General features: G+C 49.5%; 1 protein-coding gene across 4 annotated transcripts in view; it reads left to right on the top strand.

Annotated features, from left to right (window-relative positions):
* Nucleotides 1-4,576: 4,576 nt before the first annotated feature.
* Nucleotides 4,577-25,114, top strand: part of PAXIP1 (PAX interacting protein 1) — a 36,844-nt gene continuing 16,306 nt past the window's right edge. For 2 of the 4 annotated variants that reach the window (XM_081038504.1, XM_081038503.1), the window contains exons 1-6: nucleotides 4,577-4,760; nucleotides 8,866-9,000; nucleotides 12,925-12,968; nucleotides 14,770-14,833; nucleotides 21,880-21,993; nucleotides 23,668-24,288. In XM_081038504.1, the coding sequence (XP_080894630.1) occupies nucleotides 4,680-4,760; nucleotides 8,866-9,000; nucleotides 12,925-12,968; nucleotides 14,770-14,833; nucleotides 21,880-21,993; nucleotides 23,668-24,288 (1,059 nt within the window). In that variant the 5' untranslated portion in view covers nucleotides 4,577-4,679. Of the gene's footprint in view, nucleotides 4,761-8,865; nucleotides 9,001-12,924; nucleotides 12,969-14,769; nucleotides 14,834-19,151; nucleotides 19,312-21,879; nucleotides 21,994-23,667; nucleotides 24,289-25,114 lie in introns of all 4 variants that reach the window. The other 2 variants (XM_081038506.1, XM_081038505.1) reach the window with 2 other exon arrangements.

Raw genomic sequence — 25,114 nt, 5'->3', positions numbered from 1 at the left:
AATTTTCTGATTTAATTAGTTTCCTAATTAGAAAGGTTAAATTAATTAACCTCATTATTTACTATATATTTAATGATTTCTCCTCTATAGGGAGTTACTTAATTTCCAATAATTGGAAAGCTTATGACAAGAGGGAATATTGCCAAGTTGTACACTTACTGCTTTATGATCAGTGGCAGGAATAGGGCAGATAGAAGGGAATTTCAGGTGAGATATCAGATACATGCGAAGGCTATTTCCCCCTTGTTTTAGTACATGGTGCCTGTACAAAGTTGGGTTGGGATCCAATAATTTTTATCAAATGAGGACCCAATGTGTATATCTTTTATGGAAAGTTAAGATATCCTAGAGCACAGGAATTTATAATAAGTAGCCCTACCACACAATCTGAGTTATAGATAATAAAATAATCATGAAGCATTGAATAATGCTAAGTAATTCTAACAAAAAGTTTTTCTGAAATTATCATCTAGTATAAACAGCTTAATAAAATATTCAGTTTTTCCGCAGACTTGTCCATGGACTAAATAGATGGCATTTGGGGAAGACATAGTAAAATCATAAGCCTAATATCTGTATGGCTTGTGGAAATCAAATAGGCCTTGTTCCTTCATGTTTATATATGTAATCCCACTCTTCTCCCTCCCTTCCCAACTTTCTGCTGGGGTTCCCTATTCACTGCATCCAATTGAAAGCCTGAGTACAAGGGAATCTATTTATATAATGCAGTCAGGTCAGCGGCCTGGGGCTGACGAGGTAAAGGATGGAGGACAGGTCTGAGGGTGGGAGAAAGACGAACAGAAGATATCCAGCATCTATTACAAGCCTACAATAAACACCTCACTGCTTTTTTTAAAAAAATTGGGGAATATTGGGACCCATAAGCTCCAAGTCATTGTCCTTCAGTCTAGTTGTGGAGGGCGCAGCTCAGCTCCAAGTCCAGTTGTCGTTTTCAATCTTTAGTTGCAGTTGGCACAGTCCACCATCCCACGCGGGAATTGAACCGGCAACCTTGTTGTTGAGAGCGTGCGCTCTAACCATCTGAGCCATCGGCCGCCCCAACAGCTCATTGGTTTTTAAGAACACTATTAGTCCTTTTCATGTTAAGCCAATAACCCCAAATTCAACAAATATCTATGGAGTAGACATGTGCAAGCGTGATGTTTTTGAAATTAAGATTTTTTTGTGTTATATTGAATTCTCTAATCTTTTGTAGAAGACTTTTTTTTGAAAACTAAAAATGGCAGAAATTGGCAAGATACTATCCATCCCGTTTCCTTGATATATAGGAAGACTACATTTCCCAGCCTCCCTTGCAGTTTAGGTTGAGGTCATGAGACTAGGTTCTGGCCAATGGAAGCAGCTGGACGTGGAAGTATGCTGCTCTTTCTAGGCCTGGCCATAGGACCTCCTGCCTGGTATTGTACTTGCTTTCTCCCCATCTGTATAGCTGGAAGCAAATGGCTCTCAGCAAAGCTACATGATGACAGAAGCCCTCAGTGCCCATTCAGAGGAAAGCTGTGTGAGCAAGTCACTGAGCTGTGTGCAAGAGAATTTCAGTGGTTTAGTCCAATTAAATGTAGTTTGTTACCTCACCTTATACCAGCTTTCTCAACAGCAGTAGTAGTGACATTTTGCACAGGGTCATCTCTGTTGTGGGGACTGTCCTGTACATTGTAGGACGTTTAGCAGCTTCCTGGCCTCTACCACTAGATGCCAGCAGTGCCCTCTCCCCTCTAATTTTGACAACCGAAAATGTCTCCTGATAGTGCCAAATGACCCTTGGGGGACAAAACAGCCCATAGTTGAGAACCACCGATCTAAGCCCTGATTGTGTGCCAAGCACTGTGCTCAGTGATGGGGGACAGGCATGGGACAAAGCTTCTGACTTAGAGCATTGAACAGTATAATTATACATTTATACATGCATTATACATGGGTGCTTATTTTAAGATGACAGCTTCGTTGCAGCATTGTAATTGTTATTAACACATTGAAAAACAATAAACATGCAACAATACAGAATTAAGGTACGTTACAGATGGAGTATTATGTACCCATTAAATGATGTAGATGTATTATTTACTGACATGGGAGGACACTCTTGTTTTGTTTTTGTAAGCAGCAACAGAAGGTTACGTGTGGTGTAACTTTTTTAAATGAAAAAATGTATTTATATGGGACAATTATAGGATTTTAATAATGTGGCTTCTGGGGATAGAATTTGGAGGAATTTATGGTTTTTATTTGTTTTGTAGTTTTTCTACACTGAACAGCGTAGATGACTATTGGTGGCAACTTTGCCCTGTGGGTCAGTTGACCAAATCGGTCCCATAAAGAGACATCCTTTAAGTTCTCCGGTGCTCCTGTGATACAACTCTGGCCTGTGTGTGCGTCTAACTGAAGTATTCCCTTTTGAGAAAAGATTAAATATTGCAGTCTATAAACGCACACTAAAGGTTCACTAAACGTTGATAATATCTTACTCGAAAGGGGTTTGTGACTAACTGAACTGAACATAATATGAGAAGACTGAGATTGCTGTCTACGAAGAGATGCGTTTTTTAAAGTCATTGGTAAATACTTACCTAAATAACTGCCTCAAATTCCCACCAGCAGGTACAATTTGAGTTAAATATTCCCAATTCTAGTTTTGCTTTTTCTAATTTCACACTTTTTTTCCTAGCGTTAGATTACCTAATTTTGCAAAATAGAAAATTAGAAATGTATTACCCTGTTTATCAAATTAGCATTAAACGGGTTTCTTCTCCGAAGGTTCAGTATGAACAAAACGATCATGCTTTGAACTTAGGTGGGAGGAGTGTGAAAATCCTACTGCTCAGCCTGTCATATTCGGGTAGTAGATGCGTCAAGATTTTGTTGAATGAACTGACACCGTTATGACCCTGAGCGGGGTCATCTTCTAAGTGCCACAAAGATCAGTAAGAAATACTGTTTAGTCATGAACAACATATAGCAGTCTCAAAGTGGTATTGTTTTCTATAACTTTGTGAATGGGCGTCTTATAGAAATGAACCTGCGCTTAAGATCATTTTTGTTTCGGTGCTAATTTTTTAAAAACTGAACTGCCATCTTGAAGACTCTGGAAAATGGGTTATTCATGTTATCAGATGTAGGTTTGCCGACTTCCTCTGAACAGCCATGTTTATTGCAAAAACCCCAGCTCTCGCGACATGGCGGTGGCCGAGTTTGTTTACCTTGAGTAACCCTTCTCGCACCATGGTGACGGCCATGTTTATCGCGACAACACCCCTTGCACAACATGGCGACGACCATGTTTGTTTACATCGATTAAACTCTCGCGCCATGGTGGCAGCCATGTTTATCGCGAGAACATCCCTCTTGCGCGCAGCAGCCATGTTTGTTTACTTCGATTAAACTCTCGTGCCATGGTGGAAGCCATGTTTGTCGCGAGAAAACCCCTCGCGACATGGCGGCAGCCATGTTTGTTTACTTCGATTAACCTCTCGCGCCATGGTGGCGGCCATGTTTATCGCGAGAACACCCCTCTCGCGACATGGTGGGTCCCATTACATCCTGATCCATGAACCAATTCCATCAACTTCTACTTTCAGAACTTCTGATTAGACTAAAAATGATACAACAAAAGCCAACTCAAACGTGCCTCAAAAATGAATTAAAGTTTACGTGAAGGTGCCACAATAACTTTAGAGAGATTTCTTTTTTTTAAGCCTATTTTACTAACATTTACTTCCAAACGGCTTCCTGCTCGGCCGCTGACGGCGACGGCGGCAGAGGCTCGGGCACGTGGGAGGCAACTGCGCCGGACCCGTCCTTCCTTTTCCCGTCCCCAAGCCGACTGTCGCCCCCGGGAGGAGCCGGGCGCACGGGATGACGTCAGAGCGGGGCGACGTCATCACCTCGTCGTCAGGGGTTCCGGAGGGAGGCGGGCGGGGCTCACGCACACGGTCCGGGCCCGGGTCCGGGCAGGAGTGGGTTCGGGATGACGGGGAGAAACGCAGCGGCCGGGTCGGGGGACCCGGGCGCCTCCGCCGGCCTGCGGCGCTCGCCCCCGACGCGGCCCGGCGCCCTGCCCTCAGCCGGGAGCGTCCTCGGCCGCAGGGTCTGAGCGTTCCCTCGCGTCCGGTCGGGCAGCCGCCGGCGAGGCCAGGCCCTCCGCGCCCGCGACCCCGGGCCGAGCCCGCTCCCGCCGCCATCGCCGCCGGCGCCCCGCCCCTCGCCTCGTAGCCCCGCCCCCTCGCCGCACGCAGGCGCCGTCCCAGCGGCCGCCCGGGCTGGTGGGCGGGGCCTCGCGTTCCCGTCTTTGCCGGGACCGACCCACTCGGCCCCCACGAGGGGGAGGCGCGTTTCCCCGCGTCTCGGGGGCCCACTCGTGAGGGAGCGGTGGCCACGGGCCCCGCGCGTCCGGAGCGGGCCTGGCGGTGCCCGTCGTCCCGGGGCCCCAGGCGGCCGCGGAGGCGCGGGAGGGGAGGGCGGGCGGCCCGGCCCTCGGCGCCCCCCCCCGTTGGCGGCCGCGATGGTGCGGCCCGCAGGGCGCGCTGGGCTCCCGCGCTCGGGCCTCCCCGCGCGGGCGGGGCGCCGGGGACTGGGCCCGACGCGCTGCTCCCGGCCGAGGACGCGCGGGCTGCGCCGCTGGGGACCGGGCCCCGCGGGCCGGGGCGGGAGCCGCCGCCGCCATGTCGGACCCGGCGCCCAGGGTCCCCGAGGACATGTTCAGGGACGTCAAGTTCTACGCGGTGGGCGACCTGGACCCGCAGGTACGTCCGCGCCGCTGGGCTGCGGGCGCGGGCGTCGGACCCGGCCCCCCGGTGCCCCCCCCGGTGTCCCCCCCCCGGTGTCCCCGGTTCCCCCCCCCGGCCTGGGCGCGCCGCGCAGTTCCCCGCGCTCGGGCCGCAGCAGGACGGGCGCCGCCGGGAGGGCTTCGGGGCGGCGGGCCGTGCGGGACCCTCGTGCGCCCACCGGGCGGGCGGCGCGGCACGTGGGGCCCGGGGGGCCGGGGAGACTCCCCGCGTGCACGGCGCCCCCCGCGGGCCTGGCCCGCAGCCCCCACGCCCCCCGTCTCGGGCGGGGTCCCGACGGCCGCCCGCAGGCTCCGGGTCCGGGCGGGGCACCTCGGCCGCCGCAGCTCGCGCGGGGCCCGCGTTCCGCGTTGACGGGACGGTGGCCGGGCCCCACGTGAGGCCGCCACGCCGCCTGCGTGCGCCTGACCAGGGCTCAGGTCACCAGCGACTCGGGTCCCCGAGTTTCCTACTTGGGTGAAGGACACGGTAAACGTGGGGAGACTCGGGTCGCCCCGTCACGCGACACGTGGAGTTGTTGTGCAGTGTGGGCTTCTGCGGGAAGGTGTGGCTTCTCCGGAGCCTTTTCCAAGTCACACGTTTGCCCGAACGTCAGTGTCGCTGTGACGCGGTGGGAACGACCTCAGCTCAGTGTCCCCTTAGGTGATCTTCGCGCGGGTCCCTGACTTAAAGTTTGTCCGCGTGGTTCTGTGGCCGCGGCGCCCGAGCAGCGTGGGCGGCGGCCTGAGCAGCGAGGACAGGCTTTGGATGCCCGGGTGGCCCGCCTGCGACAGGAGCCTCGGGGGAAGCGACTGCGCGCACAGGTGCTGCCCCGAGGGGCCTCCGCTCCCGCAGGGGCTGACTGACCACGTCCCCTTCTCAGCCCCCTCTCCTTAGGACTTGGCTCTAACGGGGGGCTCCACCCCAATGCTCCTTAAAACCTGGAACAAGCTGATCTGGAGCCGTGTTTGCTGAACCACGAATCAAGTCAAAGTGCTTAAAAATGTCCTTCGCAAACCCCTTGGAACTGAAACATTACGTTTCCTAAGAAGTTCAGAGCCAGCACATCCGATTCTCTGAATCTGATAAATATGGGTTCAGAAAGTGGACACGCGTTGGAAATATTATCAGTACGTGTCTGGCTTTGGATTCGGTACTGCATGTGACACAACGATGGGTGTCATTGGTGCTGCTGGTGGGCAGCGAGTGGCGCAGCCGGCGGAGGCATTGGAGCATAGGGTGGTGGGGGCTGGGGGATGTGGCACTGAAATGTGTCAGCATAGCTGTCGTTTCTTTGGGGTCTTGAGAGAAGCAGAAGCTAAGAAGAGGGTGAAGGATGGTTTCCTTTAGGTGGAAAGGAGGCGTCGATGTATTTGGGGTGTGTCAGGGAGATCACTGCTTGTCTGGAGCAGAGTGATGAGATGAACCGGCCGAGGTGGGGTTGGACGGGTTAGTGGCTGGGCATCCTCCAAGTCCGCGTAGCTGTGCGTCTTCTCAGTGAAGTGTTGCTGGAAGAGGCTGGGCAAATGGGGTGAAGGTGAAGAGCAAATGGGATGTGAGCAAGCGAGCAGGCAGGCTGGCTGTGGTGTCAGTAATTGGTCATTGAAAGGAAGCAGAGAGCGGCCAGGGCACACATCTGCTTGCCTGTGTGTCGTGTACCAGAATGGGGGAGGCTTTGTGGTTCGTGGGCGTACGGAAGAGACTGACATCTCACGGAAGAGACTGACGTCTCACGGAACAGACTAACATCTCACGGAACAGACTGACGTCTCACGGAACAGACTGACATCTCACGGAAGAGACTGACATCTCACGGAACAGACTGACATCTCACGGAACAGACTGACATCTCACGGAAGAGTCTGACATCTCACGGAACAGACTGACATCTCACAGAACAGACTGACATCTCACGGAACAGACTGACATCTCACGGAAGAGTCTGACATCTCACGGAAGAGACTGACGTCTCACGGAACAGACTGACATCTCACGGAACAGACTGACGTCTCACGGAACAGACTGACATCTCACGGAAGAGACTGACATCTCACGGAACAGACTGACATCTCACGGAAGAGTCTGACATCTCACGGAACAGACTGACATCTCACGGAAGAGACTGACATCTCTCGGAAGAGACTGACATCTCACGGAACAGACTGACGTCTCACGGAAGAGACTGACGTCTCACGGAACAGACTGACATCTCACGGAACAGACTGACGTCTCACGGAACAGACTGACATCTCACGGAAGAGACTGACATCTCACGGGAGAGACTGACATCTCACGGAACAGACTGACATCTCACGGAACAGACTGACGTCTCACGGAACAGACTGACATCTCACGGAACAGACTGACATCTCACGGACTGACATCTCACGGGAGAGACTGACATCTCACGGAACAGACTGACGTCTCACGGAACAGACTGACATCTCACGGAAGAGACTGACATCTCACGGGAGAGACTGACATCTCACGGAACAGACTGACATCTCACGGAAGAGTCTGACATCTCACGGAACAGACTGACGTCTCACGGAACAGACTGACATCTCACGGAAGAGTCTGACATCTCACGGAACAGACTGACGTCTCACGGAACAGACTGACATCTCACGGAACAGACTGACGTCTCACGGAACAGACTGACATCTCACGGAACAGACTGACATCTCACGGACTGACATCTCACGGGAGAGACTGACATCTCACGGAACAGACTGACATCTCACGGAACGGACTGACATCTGAAGGCTCACGAAGAAGGCATTGGAATCAAGCACAGACCGTACGGTACATGAAAGCAGGCGTGCGCTTTTCTGCGACACAGGTTGAATGGATGGGTGAAGCTAAAGCTGCCTGGAGGCCACGGGGAAGAAAGGAATTGAGATGGTTTATGCCCAGTGTTTTCTCATTGACCTGTTCCAGTTCATAGATACTGATGGTGGGTAAAACATTCTTAAGGGGTTGTCCCACTGGTGGGTACAGGTAGATGAGCACCCTCGCCCCGGGTGGGCACACCGCCCCCTGGGCTCTGCTTACCCCACCTGCTCCTCAGGTCGCTACTGCAGTTCTCATCCACTCTGCACCCCGGGAGCGAGCGCGGGCTGCCATCTCTAACATGCTGCTGACCCCCCTCCAGTGGGACCCAGGTTTTCCACGTGGTGCCCAAAGAAGGACCTGCCCTCCACGGAAAGCCTTCCTTCTTGCTCCGCGTCTGCTCTAGTGCCGTGTCCCCCAGCACTTCGTTCTTCGCTTGCGGTCACCACGTCTTGCTCATTCTCTCACGTCTCTCTCCTTCCTGTCCCTGTGATATTCCTTCAGTCACCTGCCCTTCCCCTGGGTCATTGCAGCTGTTTCTTCACAGGTTTCCTGGCTCCACACATGCAGCCCACACAGTCCATTCTTACATTGACAGTAATCTTCCTAGAACACCTGCTCATGCCACTTACCTGCTTTAAACGCCTGTGTCTCTCCAGGGACACTTCCGTATTTTATGTCAGAATAAGGTGCAGATGTTTTTGCGTAGCACAAGAAGAAAGCGTCCGTGGCTGGGTCCATGCTGCCTCGCCCGGTGCATGAGTGCCCTCCCTGCCCAGCGTGCACGTATTTCTGCCTCCCTAACTCCTGGGAGTGTGGAAGGACCTGCTCACACACAGTACATCCTCAGAGCGCCATCCGTACCATGAACCTAAGGAGACCAGCTTTACCCTCAGCGACCTGACGCAGACGCCTGCAGTTCCCCCGCTGTCGGGGCTCTTTGAGTGTCCCACTCCCAAGCCCCGAGCCCTGTCTCAGCCCACGGTGCTGAGTTCTGGTTGTCTGGTTCTTCTGTCTTCAGGGCAGCGTCACTGCCCGGGAGCTGATCACAGTGGCCTCCTTGGTCAGTGAACCAAGATTGGCTGCTTTTCATTGTTCCCAAATGTTGCATTGTATGTGACTCAGGAAAAGGTTATTGTCAGTCCTAGGTGAGAACAATTGGAATTGGAGTTTTCTTCGGTCACGATAATGTGTATAAGCCGAGCATGAAATGCAGCGTTTCCCGTGTGAATGTGTGTTGTTGTGTTTCAAGGTGACGCAGCTCCTGAAAGCTGGGAAGGCGAAGGAAGTGTCCTACAGCGCCCTGGCCTCGCACATCATCTCCGAGGATGGGGACAACCCAGAGGTCGGAGAAGCGCGGGAAGTCTTTGATTTGCCCGTCGTGAAGGTCGGTATCAACCTGACTGTGTGTTTTGCCGTCTGCCCTGAACGCAAGGCACTGAAGTCCTAGTGTCGCCTTCTCAGCGTCTGCTGAGGTGCTGCTCTGCGTGGGAAGCTGCTGGGTAGAGAAAGCCCCTTTCACAGCTCAGGGACCCACGTCCGCGGAAGACCCTTTGGGCTAAGTCACTCGCACTGCAGCAGGGTCTCTGCAGGAAACCCCAGGTCCATCAGCTTTCGCATAAACCAGGGAAAGTGGATGTGTCCTTCTAAGAAAGCGAGTTTATTCCCAGAGCCAGCCAGGCCCTGTTGAGGTGAGCCCCGCACAGGCTGACACGTGGTCCTCGTTTCCAGCTGGATAAGGCGCAGGCAGTCCCGTCGCACATCTGCTGTGCTCTTCAGCTGCTCTGACAGGGGTCGCAGTGACCATTTGGAACACTGTCCACCTGGTGCCATTCTGTGTGCCTGTCAACTTGACCTATGGGTAGTTTATTCTAGAAAGTGGGGGCCTCAGCTGGGGTGAGGATTGCCCAGAATTTTGTTGATTACATACTGTTCTGCTCTGTTGCAGCTGATAGTTGACTCCTATTAAATGTATGTTTTTAAAATTTGCTTTTGTAATTTTGGTCCTTCAGTATTTTTTGATCTTCTGTGTCATACAGGTGTTTTAAACTAGCTCTATTCCACTACCATTTTTTCCCTTTCTTCTTTATGCTGTTAAACGTGTTGCCTTAAAAATACTCAGTATGAAAATCACTCTGGGCCAGGGACAGCAGAGGTAGGCCTGGGAAGGCGCATGGTTGCGTCAGGCTGGGCAGCAGGGGGCTGCCTGGCTGCTGGGAAGTCCAGACCCATCTCATAGGCACCTGATACTTCTGCCTTGCAGGCTTAGAGGCTGATTTTTGAAAATAAACTGGAAAGCACACCCATGTCCCAAGAAGGTCCTAAGCCAGACTCTCAAGAGACCGCTACGTCTGTCAGAGTGACGTAATTTGCATCGAGGGACGCAGTGCTGAGCTGCTGTACTAGAATGCTTGCTTCAGCGTGGCCAGTTCACTCCTCTGCTCGCAGAGCCTCTGTGAACACTGGACATCTGCAGGTGGCCCGGCCCGGCCCCTGATGCCACTTTGTGAGAAAGAGGGACTTGCCACAAGCACTGGGCTGTGTGCCACACCCTCTCCTGGGGTGCTGTTTTTGTCTCTGTTTCCTCCCATTCTTCTCTAGCTGTAGGGACTGGCCCTGGGTCCCCCCTTCCTTCTTTCTGTCACACAGTAGCCTGGGACCTACCGTCTCATCAAGGTGACTGCACATTGATTGTGTAGATTTCATATGAACCTTAAAAGAACAATCTTACTAACACATTTTGGGGGCCTACGTCATGGTTGCCAGGCCCCCACAGCAGTGGTGACCCTAAGCCCCCTTTTGTAACACATTCCCCCTGAAATGAAATTTGTATGAAAGGTAACATCACGTAACTTAAAATATTCGTGTACATATACACGTATGTTTATATTTATGTATAAATTGCTCAACCTGAAATTGTAAAGGAGGAAAAAAAAAGGAAAGTAAATAGAAGTAAGTATGCATTGCAGTATGTAAATCCTTGGGCCCAACTACACCAGAGGCTGGCAGAAGCCGGCAGGTGTGCTGTGTATTGAATCACTGGACGTGTGACTGTCACAGTGCAGATTAGCCCACAGGTGGGGTCGTCAGCCGTGAGGGCGTTTCAGAAGGGTGACCAATCCTCACTCAAATTCTGAGCCAAACGAAGAGTCTCCTTTATTTTACACCAAGTTATATTTCTAGAGAGGTCGGGCAGTGTTCAGGCTGCACCGAGCTTCTGGAGTTAGCACCGTTTGCCCAATCTGCCTTAATACCCCCCTTCCTACTCCCCTGCCCCCCTGGCTGTAGGACTTTAAAAGGAACCCCGGCGTCCTCTTACATTATTTCATCTCTGCGTCCCAGCCTGCTTTGAGTTTGTGGCGGCACCTGTTGCCCAGGACGACAGTGTTGCAGCCTGATGGGATTTCTCAGAACTGGTCCAGCGGTTTGTCCTCACCGCAGGGTGGTGCTGGGAGACCCCAGGGGCCTTTGCTCCTCACAGGCCTTCGTAACTGGGGGCTGCTGACGGGGAGCTGTGTGCAGCCGCTGGAGGCAGAGGCCTGGTCCCCGAGGCACCGTCCCTGGGCCTCTCCCTTAGTCTTAAATTTTACAAATGTGTTTTAAAAAGCAGGCGACCTTGTGCGCTCTGACAGTTCATCTACCTTTTACATATTTGAGTTTTACAGATGTTTAAAACTTGCTTCTTTAGGCACGGAGACTGTTAAAACAACTGTTTTAATGGAAATATTTTCCTCTATGGCCGTGGGGCATCATTGGAAGTGTTAATTACACTGACGTGCAGTGGGTTTATTTTTATATAGGTATTTGCCCTTGGGATAAGTAGCTCCTCGTTACTACGCTTTTCCATTATGAGTGTGCTGTACTGCTTTGAACTTTTGTCTAGACCCCTGAGTGGGGGGCCTGGGGTGACTGCTCTGTGGGGCTTTGTGACAGCGGCTTACCCAGCGTCTCTACCCGGGAGTCCTATGCTCATCCCTCCCCAGGGACACAGAGGGACCCCTGCCAGGGTATATGCTGCCTGGATGGTCGTGAGCTCCTTTCCTGCGTGTCTGCTTCCTTACGTGCCCTTCCTGAGGACACTCCGGCCCTGCCCCGACTCCCCCAGAAAAGCCCCACCATCATCCATCCAAACCCTGTGACAGCGCATGGCCCCAGGCTCGGAAAGTCCTGGGCGAAATGGGAGGGATCACTAGCAAGACGGAAGGGTTTCCGAAAGGCCACCCTGTGCTCAGCCCTGGGGGGGGGTTGTGGGGGGCCTGTGAGCAGAAGCTGGGCCACAGGAGGTGTTGGGAACGCGGAAGGGTCCGGGCGGGGTGGCCAGGCCGGCTTCCTTGTGCCGCCGGCCCTGCCGCTGTCTGGATCGGGACATGGCGGCACCGTGGCTTCGTGTTTTCTTTCCGCTGGGCGTGCTTTATGCAGTGGGTGCTTTCAAAGAGTAGGTGAAACAGTCAGATCTTATGCTAAAACTTACGCTAAAAAAGTGTTGGTATCACCCAGAACACTTCATTTTCTACAGTTCTTTTAAGGTGCACGTGACAAAAACAGTTGGAAGGTCACTAGCTTGGAATACAGGCTGCCTGAGAGTGAACACTAAAGCGCCAGGGCCTTGCTCCGTGTGTCTCAGGCAGGCACAGGCTCAGTGGCTGTCACGTGGGGATGGGTGATGAGTGTGTGCGTGATTCAGCTGGTGACATTCAGGACGTCAGCGGCTCAATGGCTCGTTGCTGTGTTTTCACAGAATTGTGTGAAGCAGAACTAGCAGTGTAATGATTAACGTAATTTTCAAAATCAGATACAGAAATGTAAGGGATGGTAATTTTTCAAAAATATCAATTACCCCCAAAAGGTGTAGTAATTAACCTTAGTTTTTATAATTAGTTTGAGTTTTAGAATTCTTAAAAAGATTACCTTCTATGATTTACTAACATTGTGTCTCTGTGGCTTTCCTGAAAAAAGTCACAAGTTTAGACCTGGTTCAGTTGAGCTCATCAAGAAGGGCACGTAGGGGGGCTGACACACCTGAGAGGGGGAGCGGTGGGGGGTCCTTAGGCCCTGCCCATGGGGGGTCAGTTTCTAGCCACCCTGGGATTTAAATTGCTAAAGACCTGGTAGTGTTTTATTCTGTAACTCGGCTTTCACTTTGGGCTGGGCGTTAATAACGAGTCTTTGAATACACCTAATTGCTATCTGGGTGCTTCATCGTCAGTAGTAACAGCCTTTGGTTTCCAAGAGTTACACTAAGTAGCGAAACAATGTCATTTTGATGAAAAATTGAAACATTTTAATTTGACTTTATGTTTTTTTCTTCCAGCCTTCCTGGGTCATTCTGTCTGTCCAGTGTGGAGTTCTTCTGCCGTATCCTTTTTTTTGGGGGATGGGGTGGGACAAACGAAGACGGAGATGGTGATTCTGGGGTGAGGAGTGGATGCAGTACTGGGCACAGATCGTGTGTGTGCACCCCTGTCCCACTGGTTTCCATCCTGTCCAGTTCTATGGACCTGATGCTTGCCGTTACCCGTGGGAAAAGGGACCAGCCCTGGGAGCGGCTCTAGGCGGGGACCCGGAGGCCCGAGTCCCAGTTCTTCCACATCTTGGTTGTGTGATCGATCGCGGGCAGTCACCTTTTCTGGACCTCCTTTTCCTGTCTCTGAAACACATCGTTTTGTGGTGTCTAGTTAGACTGGATAATTTAAAATTCTAAGTCGGTAGGCACACGTCATGAATTATTTTGTTGTGCAACTATGCCAGGTGGTACTGGCGAGTGCCTCTGTCACTCATCGGATCAGTGAGGGGTGAGGCCGTCTTGTTATATCAGATACTTACAGGGGCCTCGAGTAAACAGAAAAGAGCTCCTGTGAGCAGTTCTTGGGGGATATGTAGAACCCTGGCAACGCTGAATGAAAACTCAGATTTCTCATCCGCAGTGTAGAGACTGGTTCCTGTTTTGTTTTTTTTGGGCATTTGTTTTCTTTATAAACACAGGTAAAAAGGCCTGGGAGTGGGAGGGATGTTCCTGAAGGTCAGAGGCCAGTTCAGCCTGTTCTGGATCGTGTATGTACTCTCCACGCCAGGGTTCCTTAAGTTGTCTTGTTGGAGAGCTTCCCTGCCCATCCCAGAGAAGCTTCAGGGGCAGAAAGGGGGTGCCCGAGACTCCTGTTGGAGCACACACTCTGGATTGCCTTTGTTTCCACCGGCCTTTGGAAGTAGAGTCCCTGAGCTGAGGCGGGAGCTTGAATGGTGCCCGGAAGGCATAAGGTCGGGTCCACCCTGCGTCTGCAGGCAGGCAGCCTTGAGGTCGTCTGCGGTGCACATCTCAGCGGCCTGTTGAGGACACGTCCGAGTCGCAGTAGCATTTCCCACCTCACCTATTTGTCCTTAACACACCTACCTCTGGAGGTGTACTTTTCTCCTGTAGGGAAAGAGAAGTAATAGTTGGACTCATTTCGAATTCTAGACTTCCAGATTTTTCAAAAACGTCATTGTTGGCTTTGAGTAGGTCGTAAGGAAAGGCACCTAGAGGTCATGTCTGCTTTTGTGTATGGCTCTGTGTCCCGTGTTGGCACATGTAAAGCGCTCAGAAAGCATTCTGAATGGGCTTGACAGAGCAGAGCTTTAGGAACCAGAAGGATCTTGGGGGTGACACATTGTGACATGGTTTTAGCGAAGGGGGAGTGAAGTTCAGGTGTCTTGCAGACGTTCACAGTCGGTGGTGGCCACGAGACGGACTCACGTCCTTTGGTGAAGTGCCCCCCACTGCACAGCTTCCACCCTCACTCTCACTTCGTGAGGTACAGTGTGCTTTTAGGCAAATGGCTGTGCCGTGCGTGCACGCGTGCGTGCACGTGTGTTTGTATGCGGGTATGTGGTTAGCTAGCTCTCGGAGGGCAAGTTTCCCCCGTGATATATTGTGCCCGCTTTATTGATGACATATTGGAGAGAGTGGAAAGTGCATTTGAAAATGTACTTCACAGGAAACCTCTCGGGTCTTTCTGTGCTGTCTCCTTGTTCCCAGTCTGCCTGCACTCTTTGGTCAGCTTGTCTGTCTCTTTCCGAAACGGGTCGAGTGGGAGGGAGGTGGGCATGTAGGACATGTTTGTTAGTGAAATACAGGCTGCACTCATCTTACTTCATTGGAATCTTAATAACTGTAAAACAGAGTAAATGGTTTTTCTCCAGAATCATGTCAGATTTTTTTTGGAATCACTGCCTGCCTCTCTCAGGTAAGCATGGTGACAACTGGTCCTGTGTTATTTACACGTAACAGTGCTGAGTTTTAAATGATTGGATTTATGACCTATTTATAAACCGGTTTTAGAGAAGCTGTTTACTAAATTGCATATTCAGTATGATCTTATGACACGTATGATTAAATATGTTTAGTTTTAAGATGCAAAGTTTTAAGGGGTAAAAATGGTTTTACTAATCTAAAGAATTGCCAAAATTTGAAACTTGAACATGGAAAAATTATATAAATGAAATAAGATGTCAGGGAAAATTCAGTCAGAAATAAAGGCAAAGAATTTTCTTAATAAAGAAAGGGCTTGGACAGAACAATGAGAAAACAGAAGACCTCAGTAGATAAGGCAGAAAAAGGAACTTGGAACTTTTTATGAAGAACTACAGACAATAATTAAAACATTTTACATATTTTATAACCAGAGGGAAACATGCTAATAGCAGTGAGATGAGAGTTTCGGCTCATCGGGTTTGCAGCGGTGCGTGCGTGCGTGCGCTTTCCAGATGAGCCAGCAGCCCTAAAATACGTACTGTTTCCCCCGCAGTTCTCTTAGGTTTGGAAACTTACCCAAACTAATAGAAACAAGGGCCGGTGGGGGCATCAGGGTGTTCATCAAAGTGTTATTTACAAGAGGGTAAAATTGGAACAACTAGATCCACTGTTTGGGGATGGTTCAGAAACCCGCTCTGTACACTATGCAATAGCTACGTACCGTTTCTGAATTATGTTCTATGACCATACGTAAAGACACGGGAAATGTTTAAGTGGAGGAAAGCAGGGTATGACACAGGTATGCACAGTGTCACGTCAACCAAATAAGATAGATAACTGGGTAATGAGAGACGTGAACATTTAATACTTTTATTCTGTCCTCTCAACCCCCAGCTAAAACCCCCCAGTTATAAAAAAGGATGATAAAACAAATTGGTGTTGTTTACACTCATCTGGAAATTACATAATTTGTTTAAAATTAGTAGTTGTTGGACAGGAACAAGTGCAATTTAGCGCACTGGCATTTCACTGGACCTCACAGGCCAATCCCATTCTGTAATGTGGGTGCTCTTGTGATGATTTTGGGGAAGCATTTAGTCCCCATCCCTGGGAATCTTTGAGAGAAAGGGCATGTCAGCGATATTAGGGAGACCAAAAGGAATTTCATTATAGTATATATAGTCTTGCTGTCTTTTAACGCCGTTTTATTAGAGGATTATGGAACCCGGTGATACTTAGTTTCACGTAGTTAGGCCAGACATAGCTTTTCATACAAATGCTGTCACCAGTCTGATCTCTTCACTAAGTAATAAGCAAAAAGAGAATTTGATCTCTTCTCTAAGCAATACGTAAGATTAATTATGGTTACTGTGGTTTTTGTTTGTCTCTTGTAAATTCTGGAAGTCCTTTAAGATGATAAAATCCATTCTTTTTGTTTTTGCTACATCAATTTAATAGAGAGCCTGGAAAAATTGCCTTTTTTTTCCTTCCTCCTAAGAACAGGATTTTGTTGGTATTTATATTTTCAGTGTTTTTCACGTCTGTGCTAGAAATGCATATTTACATGATATTGAAAGTTGGCTAAAATGAAAACCTTTGATGGTTACGTGGTTACATGTAGTTTTTATTGTTTTCCTTATACTTCTCTGTATGTTCCAAATTTACAGTAAACATCAGAAAAGTTTTAAAGTGAAAACATTTTATTAATATTAATAATTTTATTAATATTACACTCGTTATGCATAAACACAATGTACTTTGACTAAAATGTGAATTTTGCATTTAATTATATTTGTATTGATTGGAATTTTGGGTTCAGAGATTCAGAGCCCACTATCTAGAGGGTTTGAATTGAGTGAGAAAGGAAGGGAGGAAGCTTCGGCCAGGGTCAGGGTGGCTGTGGATGTTTCGGGGATCGGGGTCCCAGGACAAGGTATTTAGCAGACCTGACGTGGGGAAATAAATAAGCAAATCAAAGTATGTGAGCTTAAGATGATTACGAAGTTTTAAATGAGATAGTTAGACATTATTAAATATTAACTATTGAACACTTTTAGTCTTGGAAAGATAAAACTAATAGGTGAAGCTGTTTTGGACCACACAGCTGCCTGCAGTCTACCTTTACCAAAGGTTAGAACACGTCATCGGTTATCACATAACACACACAATGTACAAGGTTGTTGTGTACATGGTACCTACAGTGGCGTGCTGAATCAGGTGGCACAGCTGTTAGCGTCTGAGCTCAGAAAGGCTGTGTCAGTGTGGGCTGCAAGGTTAGGGAGCCCTGCTGGCGGGTGTCAGAGTTGAGTGGGCCGGAAAGAAGGGCAGGATTGGAGTGAAAATGGGGAAGGCAGTGGTGTTCAGATAGAACAGCTGGAAGGAGAACTCGGGAGCTGGTAATGAGGACACCCGTCCTGCAGCCAGCACGTGCCTTTGGCTGCAGACGAGAGAATGGTTGGCTGGGTAGATGGCAGAGGATGCGGAGAACTGTGACACTTGGGTCTCTGAGTTTGAACTTGAGACAGTAGCGAGCAGCATGCTTCTTTACTTGTTCTCGTATGTATTTAATTTTGGGTTACAGATGTTTGTTAGAATATTTGGAAAACACAGAAACTAGCAAGCAGAGATGACGTCACTGTGATCTCGTAGGTGACAGCAGTCTGGGAGTTGTAGACGTGACATACAGGGCAGGGTGGGTCCCAGAAGGGACGACCCGTGTTTCAGACTTGATGAAGATTTGGATTCGGGTCAGCACTGTGACTGAAGGCACAACACAGACCCTGGAGACAGGTGGGGACCCACGAGTCTTGGTGACATGGGAACGCTATGGTGCCAGGGACAGCCGGGATTCCCTGTTGGTCCCTCTGTGAGCCAGACCTTGCGTAGACGCCGTCACACTGAACCGTTGGTCCAAGGGGATTTCCTTGTTTCAGGTACGAGCACTGGTCGGTGGTAGTAGCATCCGTGCTGGAGATGGAAACAGAGGCGAGCCTGGTTTCTGAGGGAAGATGGGGAGTTGCTTTGAAACACGTGGCGTTCCGGGTGTTTTGGGGTGTTGATCAGCTGTCCACACGTGGGGACTTGGAGATAGGGGTGAAGGGCTGAGCAGTACTGACTTCTGTGAACTGGAGTAGACAGAGCAGATCAGCAGGAATGGAGCCTGGGGTAGCGCAACAGTTCAGGAGATGTGCGACAATAAGTGGAGATGGTAATGCAGGGGCAGGTGGGTTTTAGGAGCCATCAGTTTGTGTTTGTTGCTGGGAAGTGGCAGCGCCCAGGGAAAGGTGTAGAGCATTAATGTTAATTCGTAGCAGGTCATTGTCCTGTGGCCAAGGATGGTGGACAGTGACACCGGGCTGGCCATCTGCTCGGTGACCATCTCACAGGCTTAGGTGGCTAAGTAGGTGTTGGGTTGGGGCTGCGAAGACTCATGTGTGGTAAGCAGAGGGGCGGGGCGGGGAGCTAGAGGTCCGTCCGTGGGAAACACTGGGCAAGCTGTGGTGGGGACACAGCCGCAGCGTTGTCAGGTGGACATGTGTCATCCACTGGTTGGGGAAGCGGCCCGGCTGGCGGGGCTCACTGAGGTCCCAGGCTCCTCCTGGGGCATGGCTGGGTCTGCGGTGGAGAAAAAGGGGAAGTTAGCAAGACTTCGGACAGGATTTTATATCCTTTCAGCGAATCCATTCGGTAATAAGTCAGAATCCAGCATGAGTACGATCTTTATGGGTCACTTACTCTTATTCTCACAGTTCTCCACTGACGCGGGATTGAAATTCCCAGTGTGCAGTGGGGTATTTAAGTTCACATAGGATGGGAAAGGCTTTACTCAATAGTGCTTTGTTTGAAGAAACCCTGGTTAAGGAAAGAATGTACGCGGGGACAGTAACACTCTGGTTGCTGAGAAACATTAACGCAGGCAGTAGATACGTTACCAGACATACAGTCTGTACGGTGGGCAGCTGTGGGAGTTGGATTCACCAAATGCCTGAGGAGTGCGTCCTTTGTGACGAACAAAGCCCAGGGTACAAACAAATCAGGGCACGAGTCCTCCCCTCAGTAAACACGCAGTCTGGAAGGGGAGACAGACGTGCGGCAAGTAGCCCGTGTTGTAACCCATGGAAGAGCACAGCGGGGACCAGGTGTGGGAATGACCCTGGGAGGGAGTGGTCACGGTGGGTAACCCGCACCCAGTGGAGATGGGGTCGGCACGCATGTATGTGCACATGCCTGTGCACACCAGGCAGGTCCCCGCCTTTGCCACAGGACTGTTTGCTGGTGGTTCTCAGTGACCTTCTGTCTTTTCCCGTCAGGGTGTTGATACGAGCTGGAGCTCTTTGTTGGAGTCTTCCAGAGCTCTCCAGGGAGAGGTAGGGGAGGGCGCTTGTGCCAGCAGAAGTTGGGAAGGACAGACACCAGCCGCCTTCTTCTGACCCGGTACTGATGCGGGCCGAGGCTTCTTTAATGTGCTGGGTAGGTTCCGGGGAGCAGGTCAAGACTGATGGAGAGCCTGGCCAGGGTCCCAGTTTCCATCTGGAAGACTAGAAATAAAAGCCCTTTCCATGCTGTATCTCAATCTACAAATATTTCTTGACTGCCTACGCATGTGCCTTGCACTGTACTAGGTACCACGAAAAATCGGAAAGACGTTTAGGGTGTAATTCTTAGGGATGACCATAATTTTTCCTAAGTAGGATAAGAGTTGGTCATGAGGACTGGGTAAGGAGAAGTCACGGAGCTGGGCCCCAGGAGCGCTCACTGGGGCTGCGACCTGGGGAGAAGGGAGGGTGTTCCTCTTTGGAATCAAGGAGCTGTTCGTGCAGGGGACGCAGACGGGACCACAGCCCTCTGTCCTGCTTAGAGGACGGTCCCCTTTGAGCACCCTGCCGTGGGTGGAGGCAGGGACGCCCAGCCACTGAGTGGGTGCAGTGGAGGGAGGTGGGTAAGGCCTGAGAGAGGCATAGCTGGTCGAGTGTCCCTTAGTCACGGCTGGAGGTCAAGGTACACGTGGAGGGAGACACTGTCCGCGGCAGATACCCATCGGGAAGGGCCGCAGACGCCTTTTTCACGGTTTTGGGTTTTAACCTTAAGGCACTGAGGAGACAGCCAGGCTTTATTAGGTGAGATGATAGATTTCAGTTTAGAAAGATTGTTTTAAAGTAGATAAATGCTTTCCCCAGTTATAAAATAATGCTCTTGAGGATTTGGAAAATACAGAAAAGTATAAAAATGAAAATAAAAATGTCCCCATAATCCTATTACCACTAGGTAACCAGTGTTAACATTTTGGTGTGGAAAAAGCATTCTTAATTTATGCTGACACAGCTTCAGTCCCGGAGCTGATGTGGGTGTCAGAAGTCGTCTGACACAAACGCCCATCGCTGAGGGGCTGTTTCATGGAGGTTTGCCAAGTGGCTGGGTTCTGGAGACCCCATGGCAGCCCAGGTCTCCCTATCTGATGCTCCTTAAACAGCAGCTTGTGGAGACCCACGCCTGTGACGCAGGCGGATGGGAATAGGGCTAGAATTACTGCAGTCAGTAACCTAAAAGGAAAACCTGACTGACTTGTGGCCAGATCTACATTCTGTTGTTTAATTTCATTTTCAATAAACCTGATGTAATGATTTATGTGAGTAATCTGTGTTATCATATTATTAAATCTCACCTCTGAGATGTTGCAGGATATAAATGTTTTTGTGAAAGCGTGTGAAAAAAATAATCTTTTGATCTAATCTTCTGAAATGTGATATTAACTTACTAAATTAGAGATATAAAATGATTTTTAAAGGTGATTTTTATAAAATTAATGTGTTCTTAGTAGTATTCAGAGTAGTGTGGAATGCAAAATAATTTCTAGACTTATTTGTGAAATGGCTGAGAGTAGATGTAGAATGTGAGCTTTTTGACAAGCCGAATAGTGGCAATTAGAAAAAAAACATGCTACTTATCAATACTTAAAAAAATTAACTTGAGACACAGTTCAGAATTCTTAACCATAATCCTCAATTTATAATAAATTATCCAGAAAAAAAAATTGACTTGGTTAAATGGTTATCTTAGAATTAACACTGACAGCTTTATTTTTCTTAAATGTTTGCCTTTCAGACTCTAAAATTTTATTTTTCAGAAATAATTTTTGGTAGTAACTGCCCTTAGAGAACAGTATAGAACAGTAGGAAATACAGTCTAGAGTTAGACCTGGGTTTAGACAGACCTGGGTTTTAAAAGCCAACTTTTCCACTCATTAGCTGCAATGTTTTGTGAGTTTGTTCCCGTATGTATAAAATGGGGCTCACTATTCCTGCTTCCTGAGGTGGTGGTGAGGATGGGGAGTAGATATCAAGCCCTGGCACAGTTCCTGGCACATAGTAGGCAGGCAATAAATGGTAGCTGTTTTTGTGGTTACAGGGAAAGCCTGTTTCACAGCATAAGCCATTCTATCTGGAGTCCTCTCTTCATCCCTTAGGCAAGCACGAGAATTATTTCTTTTATGTTTGCCTTGTCTCTTTTGGTCTGTTAAATAATATTTACGTTTTCCTCTGAGCTTACAAACCACAGTATTTTTTTAAATTTTATTCATTTCATAATAAGTATTTATTTGTCATCCATTAATGCTTAAGGAGTTTCTTAGGTATGATTTTTGCTGTTATACTAAAACATTTTCAAAAATGACACAATTAGGAGATGGAATGTGTACTCATTCTTTCTGCCTTTTTCTCCTTTGGTTTTGTGATAGAATGAAGGAGTCCTCCATTCAGTCTTTGGAGTGTGGATTTTTTTGTTTTCCATTTGGTGACAAGGCGAAAAAAAGTGATGTCCATAAAACTATTGTAATAGGAATAAAATTTTTTATTGCAGTAAGCAAATAGCTAAGATAGCTAAGAGCTTGACCATTTCCCTTCTGATATCCTTGGGTTAATTTCATTTCATAAGAGAGAGAAGTAGGTAAAGAAAAGCTGTTAGGATGTCAGTGTGTATTTTAATACTAAACAGGTACACAGATTGACGTGTGATAAGAGCCTGGTTTCTGCTTTCTGTCAGGTGTCCTCTGAAGACAGAAGTGCCCTGTGGGCCCTGCTCACCTTCTACGGGGGTGACTGCCAGCTCAGCCTGAACAGGAAGTGCACACACCTGGTTGTCCCAGAGCCCAAGGGGGTAAGCGCTCTGTCCGTCTGCCTTCACATGTCGTTTACTGCCAGGAACTGTGTCTTCTTGGAGCTTCTTTTACGTTAATGATTAGATTCCGTTCATACCAGCTGATTAGGTTAGTTGATAGTAGACTGAGTTTCATTTCACAGAGGATGTGAGAGGATGACACATTTTATTTTGAACCAGATGTGACTTCTAAATATGAAGACTTTTGGGTTAATTTCATGGAGAAAATGGGAAGGTGTTTTGAATCTCTGGAGTTTCCTTTCAGATCCAGTAAAACTTCAGTTCATATTTTCTGAAAATACATATTTTTAGTGCTCTTCACAATTTTTAAAAAGGCTTTGTACTGAATATAATTATAAACATGCGTTTAGTGACTTTTCAATATAACTGCCTCCTTAATAATCTAGAATGTGTAAAACCACACCTAACTTGATAAGCACAGGGCCATCGTCTCTAAACTGGTGGGGCCAGAGGGGTTTGGTTCCCCGTGGGCTCCTGGCCGGCAGCATCCCTCCCCGGGAGACGTGTTAGAAATGCAAACTGTCGGGCCCACTGCAGCCTTCGATGTCGGAGCCTGGTGAGGACTGGGCCCTGCGGGGACCCTGACTCACGCTGACGTGGGGGACGGAGGCTGCTCTTCTATGGGGACCAGAGCTTCCCGGCCCTGAGCGCTCCTCCCACCTGAGAAGTGCGTGTATTCGCAGCCGGAACGTGACTCGTTCGTTTCGCTGTCCAGTCAGTCAGGGCCTCCATTTGCTCTTCTGCCTTCAGCCCAAATCCGCAGTCGTCACAGTGTGTCCTGAGTGGCCTGGCTCCTGGGAGGAGAGGAGCATGTGGCCTGGCGGGGCCGGTATGGTGTCACTCATTTAAAAATTTCCACGTATTTCCGTTTTCCTCGGGCATTCATGCCATCGTGCGCCCTCACCAGTGGGGAGCCGTCCGCTCAGCACTCTGCCTGTCTCCTGGCACCTTGTCCGTCCTGCTTGGTTTTTCTCTCTCCACCTTTACAAATTGCCTCTCCCACCCCAGCCAGGCCTGGCCCCTCACGGGGGCTCCCCCTGAGTGCTGCCACTCCCACTGACACCCCTTTTCTGATCCTATTCCCATGTCATTCAGCGCTGGTTTTGTAGTGTATTCTCATTGCCTATGTGACTCCTCTGCAGTAAGTTGTGGCGTCATTATGTCAGATGTATTCTGGCCTCTGTGTCTCCGGTAGAATGAGCTCGGTAAATACTAGACAGTAGGTGAGGAGAGCGTCCCTGTGGAAAGGCAGCCCCACTCTCGGGACTGCCCCTGGTGTCCTGCAGGCGCTCGGCCGCGCAGTCACAGCTTAGTGCCAGGAAAGGTAGACTAGATGGCAGTTACTCATCTCCTTCGTAAGAGAATATTCCATGGGAGTCCTAGCTGCACTTTGTATCTAAGTACCATTTAAAGAAGTTAACTTGAAACAAGGTCTTTTAAGACGACTGTGGCGGGCGTGAGACGGTCCTGTGGTCATCGATACGTGGTTTGTTTGGGGCATGTCCTCTAAAAGGAGTGTAAGCTTTTGCCGAGTAGGAAATGGCAATGACAGGCATTGATCATTTCAACTGAAGTCCTTTCTTTTTAATGCATAATTCTAGGGAATTTGATAAACCTTACAGCTTTGTTTCCATGTCGGTGCTTTACTCTTAGGAGAAATATGAATGTGCTTTAAAGAGGACAAGTATTAAAATCGTGACCCCTGACTGGGTCCTGGATTGCGTATCGGAGAAAACCAGGAAGGACGAAGCATGTTATCACCCTCGCCTAATTATTTACGAAGAGGAAGAAGAGGAAGAAGACGAGGAGGAGGAGGTAGAAAATGAGGAACAAGATTCCCCAAATGAGGGGAGTACCGATGAGAAGTCCAGCCCTGCCAGCTCGCGGGAAGGGTCTCCTTCAGGTGACCAGCAGTTTTCACCCAAGTCAAACACCGAAAAACCTAAAGGGGAACTGATGTTTGATGATTCTTCAGATTCGTCCCCTGAAAAGCAAGAGAGGAATCTGAACTGGACCCCAGCGGAGGTCCCACAGGTGGCGGCAGCCAAGCGCAGGTTGGCCCCAGGCAAGGCACCCAGCCTCATTAACCTTTGTGCCAACGTGCCGCCGGTGCCGCCCGCCGGCCGTGGCAGCCTCGTGGCTGCAGGACCGCACCTCCAGAGCTCGGAGCGGCCCGAGGTGGCAGCGCCCTGGAGCCCGGCCATGCGGACCTTGCGAAATATCACCAACAGTGCTGACATTCAGCAGATTAACCGGCCGTCAAATGTCGCACATGTAAGTCACTCTTTAAAAACTGAGATTTAAATAGGGATTTTGGAATTGGATCTTACAGTCTGTTTCAGCATCGTATATCATTTTCTGTGTCTTTGGAACAATTAACTTTTGACAAGCAGTATTTACTTGTATGAGAACTTGTTTGCATCATGTGTGTGTATTTCATTGTCATGAATTCTGTCGTGAAAGCGGGTGACAGCATGCAGAGGGGTAGGAGCAGACTCCCGGAGACGCGTGCTCTTTTTTACAGAGGCGTCCCCCTTTTAGGTAGTTTAGAATCAGCAGGGCGGCAAACACAAGCATGAACCTCACCAGCTGTTCCTTCTCTGCTCATGATGACTGAACTTCATGTAGATAAGTGACAACGTACATTCATTCATGAAAGATGCCTTCATCTCAGTTTAGGTAATAATTGGAGCTTGTTGATGCAGAGTGGACCTTGCAAGTTTTAGTAGACGTTTTTCAGTTTAATACAGAAAGGAGGTAGGTAGCTGAAGAGGTAGCCTCTGTTTGCATTTTTCTGGGCACTGCAGACAAATGGAAAAGAAGAAAGACAAGTCCCCCGCTGCTGTTTCAGGTGGAGAAGACGGACGGTGAGCAAACAGTAGGGACGAGAGGGCTTCTGAGGGCGTGGGTGTCGTGAAGACAGTAATAAAAAGCCATGTAACGCCGCGGGGGAAAGAAGCCTCCTTCAGACTTGACTGTCGGAGGGCCTCGTGAAGGAGGTGCCTTAAGTCAGGCTGAACGACGAGGAGGCCATGGCAGGGCAGAGTGTGCCCGGCGAAAGGAAGAGCAGCTGAAGCCCCAGAAGGAGGCATGAACTTCC

Source organism: Rhinolophus hipposideros, assembly GCF_964194185.1.
Source record: "Rhinolophus hipposideros genome assembly, chromosome: 25".
Lineage (NCBI taxonomy): Eukaryota > Metazoa > Chordata > Mammalia > Chiroptera > Rhinolophidae > Rhinolophus > Rhinolophus hipposideros.
Note: the sequence above shows the minus strand (reverse complement) of the source record. Positions and strands in the feature narration are given on the sequence as shown.